Genomic DNA, 12,711 nt, shown 5'->3' on the forward strand with positions numbered 1-12,711 from the left:
CATCATTAACCTGAGGACCCTGCACCCGAATGGGTTGAATCAATCGGAGGAATTATATGTGCACCTTTGAACTGTTACAAAAACTATTTGTGAAAGAACAATGAGTATGAGTAGACAGCCTATTGGAAGGCATAACAAATAATGATAGTTGTCCTATTGGAAGGCAATAGACTAAAATGCATTTGACTGTGGATATTTCTTTTATTTATTAATTGAGATGCACCCTCTCAGAAATAGTCGATTTTTTGTTATTTTGTCAAAAACTAGAAAAAACTACAAGAACCACAATTCTTAGCATACCATGTGACAGGAAACACGTTTTTTTTGAAAAAATGTTTGTGGTTAAATGTTTGTGGGTGGGGCTAACCCGGTGATCGTGAGCAAGGTGAAGTGACACCGAAACGCGTAGATCTCTGTGCCTGTTGCCCTTGAAAATGATAATAAAAAGGATTGCTGTTTAAATCCCAAAGTTGGCTGTGCGACCCGTTTTTCCCAGTAGGGAGAAAGTCTTGAGGATATATATATATATATATATATATAAATATATATATATATATATATATATATATATATATATATCTCCAAAGACTCACGCACTCCCGGAACCTCCTTACGGCGATGAAAGAGAGAAGGACCCAAATGTATCAGGAAAGATGTTTAACTAGACCTTCTCCTCACAAAACGATGGCGCATTTCGGGCTAGAGAATCCCTTGTTCAAATGCGGAGCACAGTCCACCATGATTGTTTTAAATGTTGCTGAGTGCACACCCCCCTCCGGGTTCCATGTCACATGACAATAAGCAGGGAAAACAGACTTTACACTGAAGCTCCTGCGAACTTCCCATACGTAAACAAGAAGTTGCATAGGGTTGTGGTCTCGTTATTATTTCACAACGAATTGTGAGTCATAAATACAAAATCACAGTGTTGTGCAAATTGCAATATATCTATTCGTAGTAAAGGCTAGCAACGACAGCATGTGTCATGGGTGAATATTATACTGCATGGGCTACACAGTCCCGATCTCAGACTCTTCTCATGAATGTCCAATAGTCTAATCCCTACATGCATGTAGAGGATAAGTCCTGTGTGGTGAGGGGTTATTTTTCTGCTAGTTCCTACACAGAATTATTTCTACTCTGCTTTCATGTACAGAGAATCGTCTAGAAACCTCTGTGTCCAGACTTTATCTATTCAAAGCAGTCCATCATTCATACCCTGGATATGGGTGCTGAAGCGGTAGATCCAGTGCTATTCCCCCTCAAATAAGACTCTCTCTGGGTTTCTTACGCTGTCATTTAGTTGTTCAATGACTAACCAGTTTGGGTCAGCTGGTGTATGGGTATTCATGATTTAGTGATTCACCATCTTTGCTGTAGTCTTAAATTACTCTTATGCCTTAGAATTCATATCTTTTTTAAAAAAAAATTATTTTTATTTAAACATTATTTTTATTTGTTAACCTGTAAACAACATGCTTCTATAAAAGTGCACTGTATATTCATTACCAATTCATATCTAAATCTTTCTACACGTCATACCTTTGTTCCTCAATTTGCAAGAGCACGTAATTGTGTATACTACAATGCTGAATTGCAATCGGTGTGTGTATTTAGTGTCCAAGAGTCTAGATCTGGGTCTAGGGACTTTCCTGGTTTTGTTAGGTGACTCAAGCTGCAGAGACCGCAGGGGTAGTGTTCTACTACCTTTGGGAGTGCCCCATCTTCATTCTATGCTATACAAGTTCAAAGATCCCTGATTTGCATCACATTTGACGTCGACCTTCCTCCAAGTCATTTCAGCTATTTTGTTTTGTCAATGATTTCGTACATCGAAAGAGTCTTAATGTTTCTGATGACCTTGAGAAAAGTGTGGAATAGAGGAGAGACATGACAATGAAGCAACCGACATAGTCCAAAAGCTACATATATTTTCACCAAAAAAGAAATATTGTTTCAGTTTGAAAACATGTTCCTAAATTCCTAAATTAATGATTGCTGTGACTGGAATATTAACAGAAATTGATTTGGGGCAGATGCATAGATACTTCTGGTCACTTATACACATGGGGGGCATAGAACAGAGAATTGTAAGTGCTTGCTTCCAACGAAAAATAGAATAACTGGAAAGTCAATGGAGACCCTTACTTTGAGGTTCATTTAGAGCATAGTGAAAGGCCCGCCAGCCTGCAGGTCAGCATAGATTATGGTTGTCGCTCCCCTAGCAGAGAACTTTCTGCTCAGTAGGGAATCGTACACCTTCAAGGCAAGCACTATTGTCGTGGTTTCTCTGAAGGCAGAAGAATATGCCGAAAGGTCCCCAAGTTGTTTTAGTTCGACTTGACAAATATATATATATTTTTTTTTTTAAAACATTCTGCTGGAGCCAGCATTTGCTTTTGCAAAACAGAAAAGCGTGCAGGAGTTTTCACCCTACTCATCAGAGACCAGAAGTCCTATCCCATATTAAAGGCTTTCTATAAAATGCACGCTGTGATTGACAAATAAAAATGTGAAAAGATGATGGTGTTTCGCAAGTGGAGATGCAGCAGATTCCTCTGCGAAGGAAGAACTTTCTAATGTCAAAAACAGTGCCACCGCCATCTAGTTTGAAAGATATGTATTTCTCCTTTAAATCCCATATTCTGAGAGCTTTCTGAGTATGGAAACTTCAAATTTAACTTGATTTGATTGAGTCAAAAAAACATGAAGGGGAGTCAACGCCTACTCAGTAGGTTGTGCGTTGTTTAGGGTTCTTCTCGCTTTTGACTTTCTCTTCTCTCAACTCCAGCCTCTAATTTATTTTCTGTTGTTTCGAAGTCCTTTGCTACTCTCCCCATGGCTTTCTTTCTGTCCTCCTCCAATCGCTACTTTAATGTTCTCCTCTGCTCTATGGCATAGATTCATCAACCGAAATTGCGATCGCAATAGCTGCGAAACAGCTATTGCGATCGCAATTACGGCTCCCGCAATTCATTAAGCAAAAAAAATTAAATTGCGAATTCGCAAACATAAATTCGCAGAATCAATGTGGAACCCCCTTAGTGAATCAGTAACAGCGATTTTCCACTTATTCTGTGAATTATTTTGCGAATTCGCAAATAAATCGCGAATTCAATTCATCAAACATCACAAATTGCGAGAAAAAAACAAATCGCTAAATGCAAGTCGCAATTTAAGGAGAAGTCAAACCAGGTGGTAACCATGAAGTTCAATTGGTAAAAAAAAAAGAAAAAAATTCTAACAAGAAACAGGGGCGGGGTAAAACAAACACACTTAAGGAGATACAGTAGGAGCATGAGGACATTCACAATGCCAGGTCTATACATCGTGGCAAGGCGGCTGAGGCTCCAGGCTGCAGCCCGGAACCAACGCAGGATCCAGGAGCGCATCTTCCGGCTGCTGCGGATAACACTCCTGGGCCAGACTGAAGAGGAGATCTACTCCAAATACAGGCTGAATGGGGCAATGATAACTAAGCTCATCCGAGACCTTGACCCCCTGATGCAGCACCCAACAAGGAGGACCAATGCCGTGCCCACCCATGTCCAGGTCCCGTGCTGCCTGCGCCTCCTGGCCTATGGAAGCTTCCAGGGGATAGTTGCATATGCAGGGGGGATCTCCCAGAGCACACTGTCACGCTGCCTAGGGAGTTTCCTGGACGCCATGCTGAGCCAGATACACCACTACATAACCTTCCCAACCATCCAACAGGACTTAAAGCAAACAAAGCTTGACTTCTATAACACTGCGCAATTCCCCCATGTAATTGGCTGCATTGACTGTACCCACATCCACATCTGCCCACCCGCTGAGACAGAATACATGTACCGGAACTGCAAGTCCTACCACTCACTAAACATCCAGATGGTCTGCAATGCAAAGACATTCATCACCGACATAGTGGCCCAATACCCGGGGAGCACGCATGATTTGTTCATCTTCAGGCACAGCGGCATATACACCCGCTTGGCCAGGACATCTCCTAGGTAAGTACACATGCCCACATACAGTATGTCAAGACCATGTAGCTGCGCATAACAGGCACTGACCCTCTGCTCCCATCCTTCAGGTGACAGCGCCTACGGCCTCCGTGAGTACCTCCTCACCCCATACCTCAACCCTGCAACACCACAGGAACGGCGTTACAATGCTGCGCACATTCACACAAGAAATGTCATTGAGCGGACATTTAGGATGTTAAAGAGCCGATTCCGCATCCTACACAAGACTGGTGGCTGCCGCATCGTGGCCGTGTGTGCCATACTCCACAATATTGCTACCAAGCGGAGGATACCTGTGGAGATCTCTGGTAGTGAGTCGGAGGGGGACAACCGGCCACCTGCACATGTGCATCATGCACGCGGGAAGAATCCTGCAGGAGGACACAGGTGCCGCAACAACATTACACTGAACTATTTCTAGTGCACCCATACCCCTCACACAACACTGCACTCATGCATGCCATATGAAATAATGACATGAGTAATATTTGAGTTCAAAATAAATTCTCATTCTTTTTTTGAACAAGATCTAGAACTTTTTTGTATTTTACAAACAACATAACTGCTGTATTGCATCTTACAGCCTCTTGAATGCAGAGCAGGCGTGCTTGGTACATCAGCATGGCACTGCTGCTAATGTTCAGCCATTCACTAGCGCCTCCTGCCGGACACACCCTGTCGCCTCTCCAAATCCACATCGGCAGTGTCCGGCCGTGATGCTGCACTGGGCCTGGTACTGCGGCGCCGTTCTGGTGCCACCGGCACAGACAGGCTGCTCAGGCTGGATGTGCCCTCACTGACATCATCACCCCCCCTTGCATGGGCATGGCCACACACCTGTTGGTTTTGGATTGCGGTGGTGACCTGCTCCAGGGCCCTTGCAACATCCTGGCTGCATTGCACCATTTGAATTTGCATTGCCAGGGACCGGCGTGACAGTTGGGATGTTGCATTCCCGATCAGGTGGTTTGACCTGGTATATGCTGATAGCCGGGTCAGCAGCTGGCGGTGGCGGCAGCGGGTGATGTCCTGCTGCGACACCATCAGTTGGCTGTTCTCCTTTACTGCAGCAGTCAACTCCTGCACACTTTCGGTGAGCTGATTCACATTGCGTGCAGTCTTGTACAGCTGCAGCTGCATGGCTGCCATGTGCTGTGCCTGCTTGTGGTGCACAGCTAGCATCCGGCGTTCGATCCCTAGCCCTGGATCTTGGGCCTGTTGCTCCATCTCTGCTCGTGTGCCCCCATTGCGCTGCTGCCTCAACCGGCCGCTTGCCTGCGACCGCACAGTGGCTGTGCGGCGTGTCTGCCTCCTGGGTGGTGGTGGGGCCTGTTTCACTGCCATGCGTGACACATGGGGTGTTTGCACTCCTCCTGTCGCTGCAGGGTTGGCCCTGGCCGCATGTGGAGGTGGTGGTACTGGTGCAGGTGAAGGTGTGTGTGACGGTCCAGGTTGTGGGGCAGGATGGCTCTCTCCCTCCGTCTCATCTGGGGTCTCCTCGATATGGAGTGCCTCTCTGTCTGTGGTCTCTGCTTCTGCAGCACCTGTGATGTAAATGGGTGCATGATTATTGATATGGGATGTTGCAACATGCATGCACGCTTGCATTCCCTGACTGGCTTTAGGGATATATTTTGCTTGACAGTTCTGGCTGTGTGTGGCTATCAGGGAACTATTGTCACACTACAGGTCCCACAATGCAATAGTGTGTTTCTGATGTGCAGGGACTGCATTACTGGGGTTGTCAAATGGCTAGCTCGGGGGGCATGGGCATTCTTAGGGGACGGGGTCGCAGTTGCATGGCTCGTACCTTGTGATTGTTGTGTGGGTCGGGAGGTGTCCAGCCGAGTGACCCCCACGCAGGCTGCAGGGTTGATGGTGTCCTCAGCCAGGTCTTCAAGTGGTGGGTTGGCGGCAACTGTGGCGTCTCCTCCTCCCGTGGAATGTTGCTCCCCCAGCCTCTCTGCTATGCGCTCCTTGGCACGGCATCTGAGGTCATACTACCTCTTCTTCAGGTCATCAATTGACCGCTGGGTCACCCCTACGGCGTTTACCTGCGCCCTGATGCTCAGCCAAATGCGCCTTATGTCGGCCTCAGGCACCTTTCTGGATAGCTTCCCAAAAAGCTTATCATGGTCCCTGCTGACTCCCTCAATCAGGAACTCCAGCTCCTGTTCTGAAAACTTTATTTTTCTTTTCCTGCCAGTTTCACTAGCTCCTGCTGCATCCTGGGACATTCTGGTGTTGCATGTCTGTTCTGTTTTGGGGCTGCAGGGTGTGTCTTCTAGAGCTCAGGGCTCTGCCTCCTCCGCTCTCCAGCTCTGTGTTCCGGATGAGTAAGGGAACTTCCTACTTCCTGGTTGTGATGTCATCATTGTGCTCAAAATGCGACTTCCCGTTTTTGCGATCTCGCAATTTGCGAGATCGCAATTTGCGATTTTGGTAATTGCAAAATCGCAATTTCAGTTTGGGAAAACAGGAGATTCTGCGAATTTTCTGCGATTTTTGGAAATTCGCATTCAGCGATTGCGGCCGATTGCGAATCGCATTTTTTGATCGCATTTTTTGATGCATCCCATTCTGCTAATTCCAATTTGCGATTCGGTATTTTTCGCAAATTGGAATTCGCAGAATGGGTGCTTGATGCATCTGGGGGTTAATTCTTTTCTCCAGCCTTCTTCCTAAGTTTTGCTCTGTTTTTGTTGTCCTTCTCCGCTCTTCTGCTATCCTCCCTTGCTTTCTGCTCTACTTGTATGCTGCACTTCTCATCTCTTGTCATCACTTTGACTTCTCCACACTGACCAGCATTTATTAGCACTTTTAAAGGGCAATTTGGAAGTTTGGTCCAAGTATTGATCCTCTTTCACCTGTGTTCCTGCTCCTATTTTGGGCTTTCCTAAAGACACAAGAGTCAGCTTCCCTTTTCAGTTTCAGGACACAATGCTTCTGACAGGAACAAATAAATATTTATGCTGCAGTGGTCGTATAGCATATAAAGAGGCTGGCGGCGAAGTGACCAATGATGGGTCCCTATCCCATGATGCTACAGAAAACACAGGTGTCGAGCGACAGGTAACTGAACTAACAGAAGGAAACAGTGTAGATAGTAGAAACACATATACACTCTGCCTGTCGTTTCAACTTTAACTTATCTTTTTCAAAAGGAAGTGACCTTAAATGGTAGGCTTAATGTTCAATAAAAATGCGAACTCTTGTTGCTGTGTGCATACCATACTCCTGCCTCCCTATTTGCAGCTGCTGTTCATCACATTTTACCAAATCCACATGGGTACCCAGAACCACCACTGTCGTTCTCTGCTGCAATATCTGCAGTGCCTCTGCAGAGAGCTATGAAGCACCTTTTGTGCCCCATTTACTAACTTGCGAGCTTGTTGAATCCAGGCCGAATCCAGGCCGAAGCCTGCCACCTCCAAAGCCCTCCACTCTCTGTGACATATGGTCATGGACTTCCAGAAAACGTCTGTCTAATCTATAAGCAAATCGAGTGGATTAGCTGGGATATCTGAATTAATTCTCAGCCTTCAGGATTAAACTCCTAGTTAACATCCCATTGCAATGACTTCCCATTTGATTTAGTACCTAGCCTCTTGTCCACTTTGGCTTCCTGAGTCTCAGTCAGTACTGTAGCCTTTGTTATGATGTGCTCTGTGATAACTATGGCAGAGAGGCAACGTTTCAGAAGAGATCATTGCAACACCGTATGTACTTGTAGTGATGAGAAGAGGTACAATGGGCTGCAACCTTCTATTACATAGGGCCCAGGGTGGCAAGGAGTCAGTTTCCTAAAATAATTTGTATTATATATATTTCTTAAGACCCCTCATGCTTTGGTGTGGGTGGGTACTATGGAGCTAGTATTCTTTGCTAATTGATGAATGTGTTGAGATCTTATTTTGCTTTCTGTAATAGCTTTTCTCGCCTGCAGATACCCTTGGGCTATGTATTCAGATGAGTTTTGTGGATTCTGGATTTTCTGAAGGATTGGGTAGGCGAACTGGCACCCTATGTGGCTGAAAATAATGAGATCCACAGAATGGAACAGCCCAGTGTATGAATGTTATACTAAAACAAGACACTAATGTCTTGTTGAGAGACCACACGCCAATATCCTTAGTTGTTACTCTCATACCCGTGGGAGTTTTTTATTCTCTAGATCTTCTTGGGAGGCAATGTAATTTTCAGAAACTTGAAGACCACTACATAGCTCAGGAGTAGAGAAGCACACACCTCCAGAAGGGCCTGCAGTAACTCCAGGACCGGATATGTTGTCTGGCATGTGGACTCAGAGAAGGGTAGTGGTGCCAAAGGGAATATGGGGGTTCATAGCAACATACAGTTTAGGGAGAGGGAACACATGATCACCTCTCATGGCAATACTCTCTTTGCCATTCTACTTTGAAAAAAAGGGTCTGACCAATTTAAATATGGGGAACCTATAATATAGGCACCCCTAAGTGAATGGAGGAAATTAGACATCAGAAGAAAGAAGGGCCAGAAACATTGTAATCCACAGAAGGAAAAGAAACAAGGATGTAAAAGAGTAGGATACGTCAAACATGTAGGTATCAATATTTAGGTGTTCAAGAATGAATCAGGATTGAAAGACTTGGGCATGGACACCTTGATAGAGCTAGTAAGTAAGCAACCAGGTCCTGACTGATGTGTGGTGTGTGTGTAACTCCATTTTTCATTAGAGACCCACAGTAATGCTAGTAGACATTGAGGATTGGAAGAAAATGGCAGGCTCCATCTTACATATGGGGGCATGACAGGCTCCACCATGAATGGAGAAAAAGGCCACAGCTCTATCTTGGATTGAGAGGAAATGGCAGGTCCCATTATGTATTTAAATGAAAACTCTTGTAGCAGTTTCCTTCCCCTGTTTCTATCTCCCTGTTGTAGAAACCTCTAATGCAGAAATATCTGTGGTAAGGGCAATCGCCCCGCGGAAAGCTTTGACACTCTGCTTGTGTCATGCTCAGTGGCTGTTGATTCTGCTGAATGTGGCGTCTAACAGTTTCCCATTTAATTGTATCCCTCAGCACTCTTCCTTCCCTATTTCAAGCCCTTTGGTTCTGTTGAGCAAATGCTTGCTTTATGGTTGCTTTTGGTATCATAATCTAAGTTGTAAGGAGCTACAAACCTGAAATTTAGCATTGCTGTGTCATCACTCTAAACTTGAGGATTTCATGTTGGGCATTTTCTCTTATTGTAAATCTAATAGGAAAATCACTTTTTCGAACGAATGTGAGATTGATTGTATTCTGTTTAAAAAAAAACTGTTACAGAATAATACCGTTACATAAATGTGGGATTTTGAAGCATTTCAAAATGTGAAATGTACTGTTGTTTTATTTTTAAAATATGTTTTTTTAGTTGTCCAGATTGGATTTCCATGTCTCGGGGAAGAAGATGGAGTGGCAGCTTTTGAAGTCATCATCATCATTATGAACACGGAAGGAAACATAATTCTCCAAACCCCGCAACATGCAATTTTCTTTAAAACATGCCAGCAAGGTAACTGACACCCAAACAGTTTGTGATTACCAGACACATCTCGTTGAGTGTAAATGAGGTCACCACAATCATGATGAATGGACCTTCTAGAATGTTGCAAACACTTTTATACCATTTACATTTCCCCATTATTTTTTTAATTTTCATAAAGATTTTTGGGGCTGATTTAAGGAGGAAATAAAGTGGGCATTATTTACCTGCTGTTATCTTCTGTATTTACCCAGTGAAGCCACCATAGGGTGAATCCCTTCTTTGAATAACACAACAGCATTATTATCTGGACTATAGGAATATTACTTCCACCATCGGCTCAGAATCCTCCAACTGTATATTTAGCACTCCTTCAATGAATCAGAGTAATCCCCTTTTCCCTCCAACCTTAAACCAGTTCCTTAGTCTACCAACAATGAAAGCCAAGTAATATTTTCACCTAGTCAGAGTAACAGTTGATGCAGCCACGACATGCATAAATGCTTTAGTTAATCTCATCATCTGGGTATTGCTCAGTCTCATTCCAGTCCATCCTCCTCCAACCTCTATGCCACACTAGACAGAGACCAGCCATATACAAACCTGCCCTGGTCCAGTTCCAAAAGGAACAACCCAGCCTGATTGCCAGACCAGTCCCAAACCAATTGAGAACACAGGCAACCCCAGGTTGATTTCAGCCTACTTAGGCCTCATTAGTGGGCATACCCATCTCACCAAAGTGATGGAAGAAATGCTTGAGTTAATCACATTCACCTGCTATTGTGCTCGACCTGCGATGGAGCCGGAGTAATTACCAATGGCTGAGCATTAATTACAGGCATCACTTTTTTGTTTTCTTCAGTTTCTCTCTTCTAAGTCACAGAGTTTGGAATGATGCAGATTTTTCTTTCATACAATTTGCCTGGCAAAAATGATGTCATGAAAAAACAGTGGGTACAGTAATTATTGCACCTCTTGGAATCTGACTCATGTGCAATCTCCCTCTTGTGCCCAGATTGGGATTTTAAACCCATTTGGAATAAGGGTTTTAAGAAACTTTAGACCTGAAAGATGTCTCCAACCACAGACTAATAGATGATCCCTGTTAGACCTGTCAGCTTTTGGGCGGTCTCCCCCTATTTTTTCTCTCTTCTGCCTCACTTTTTTTTTCTTCACCAATTTGTTTATGTGGCCTTAGGTCTCCGGGCGCCTCACCACTGGCAAACAGTGCTGAGGCGCAGGTGTACCTTTCTAAAATGGTGGGATGGATGAGCTTCATAAAATGGTCGCATTTCAGAAATTACCTCAGAGCTCTAGCCCATAGGATAGCATTAGGGGGTTCCAGAACCTTCCGGTCCACTATAGTGACCTGGGCCAAGGCTATATAAGGGAGGATACTGGGCGGCCATTTAGTCACACTGCTGGGCTGGCTGGAGTGCGAACTACAGCGTCAGGGGGATTGTGTCACAGGCTAATTTGACTGCTCCCAGGGGCTGCGGGTTGGTCTGAGGATCCTGCCCTCCTATCTGTTGTTCTGGCCCTGTCTAAGAGAAGATCAGAGAGAACAACGCCCCAGTGTGTCCACGTATTAAGCGGACTGCTCCTTTTGGACAGCTGGTGAGAGTGACCTTGCGATACAAAAGGGGATGATGGACGGAGCGTTTGAGCAAATCAAACACTCACCCCCGTCAACTGATCTGGGTTTAATCCATCACCATTCTTTAGCTCACTCAGCCACCCCAGTTCAGACATGGCCATATGCAAATCAGTCTGACCCTGTGCCTCATGGGAACAGTCCAGCCCGAACTGCCAAGCCATGTCTTCCTTGGACCGGAAACAAGCATCCTGGGACCGGTTTCGGATTCATAATCCTCATCAGCCAGGCTATCTTGAATCCAGTGGCCAAGTGAGCAAGGGACTCACGTCTGAGCATACCCTGCCAACTTAGGGCAAACAAAGCGATACAAAAGAGTGACCTTGCCCCAGCCCCGGGAACCTCGGAGGGTTGGCGCTGTGTGCTGAGGGGGCATCGGACTGTCCAGGAGGGGGAGGGTGAACGCTGTGCAGGGGTCCCTTTCTGCGACCACTGAAGTGAGGCTGGGGCCCCACCTTTGTTCTTGCCTCCTGTCTGCCCCGATGTTAGTGCGCTGTCATTGCCTGCGTATCTGCCGCCAGCCTGGTGTCTTGTCAGCACACCTTAACGCCAGCGCTACACGGATCAGCCCCCCCCTCCTGAGCGCTGAAGTGCCGAGACTGTTAATACTTCACGGCTGCTGGCCAGGGTGCTGTGAGGGGCCCGAGCCGTGTGGGAGAGGAACGATGCGAGGCTCTGAGGGAGACGATGGGCGGGTCGCTTAGCAACCAGACTCCCGCCTAGCGCGTCACCTCCCTGTCTGAGCCCGAGCTTCCTCAGAAGAGGGGAAGCTGCTGCGGCCCTTCAGGAGGCCGGTCTAACTGCCCTCCGAGAGTTCCGGAGGGCAGGAGAGAGAGCGAGAGGAGGCCCACACGCGATGGGGTCTCCTGTGGTGGCTGCGTCGCGGCTTCACTGCGGCCCCTACCCCCGCCTCAGGCGAAGTGCTGTAAAGCCTGAGCGGGAGGACAGGTGAACATTGGCTCTTCAGACTCGCCCCATGGAGATTAACAGAAGCACCAGACGGGCAGAAAGGTATCAGGGAAAGGCCTGACTGAGGGTGGGGTTGGAGAAGCTGAGTTCCTCAGGGAAAGGGGGAACTGCTATGGATGGGGCTACCAAGAACTGAGCCCCTAAGTCAATCCTCTCTTCCCCATGGTAGCGTGACCGGATCCTATAAGGAGAGTGGATACCTGACCCCCCCCCCCCTGAAATTAAGCATCTGTGAGCACTTTCTTGCGCAGGAGTTGGGTGAAGACAGTGCACCCTGACTAGAGAACCACTGATGATCTAAGTTTAATGTATTTGCCTGCTTGGTCTAATCCGATGCATATACCTGCTAATTCAATATTCAATGTATTTGCCTGTTTGGTCTAATCTGATGCATATACGTGCTAATTTAATATTTAATGTACTTACCTGCTTGGTTTAACCTGCTGCATGTTCCTGTTGATTTATGCTTAAAGTACTTACCTGCTAATTGCCTATTTAATGTATTGAAATACCGGTTTCCTTCGACTACTGTGAGATAATGAAATGCAATGTACTGTTTAATTAATGCAGTTAATC

At 45.8% G+C, this 12,711-nt stretch overlaps 1 protein-coding gene across 2 annotated transcripts in view; it reads left to right on the top strand.

The window, feature by feature from the left end:
- The window catches only part of WIF1 (Wnt inhibitory factor 1), a 291,963-nt gene that overhangs the window by 191,168 nt on the left and 88,084 nt on the right, over positions 1-12,711 (top strand). For both annotated transcript variants that reach the window (XM_078655873.1, XM_078655872.1), the window contains exon 4: positions 9,402-9,542. In XM_078655873.1, coding sequence (XP_078511999.1) covers positions 9,402-9,542 — 141 coding nt within the window. The remainder of the gene's footprint in view (positions 1-9,401; positions 9,543-12,711) is intronic.

This window comes from Lissotriton helveticus, chromosome 1_1 (genome assembly GCF_964261635.1).
Source record: "Lissotriton helveticus chromosome 1_1, aLisHel1.1, whole genome shotgun sequence".
Taxonomy (NCBI): Eukaryota; Metazoa; Chordata; class Amphibia; order Caudata; family Salamandridae; genus Lissotriton; species Lissotriton helveticus.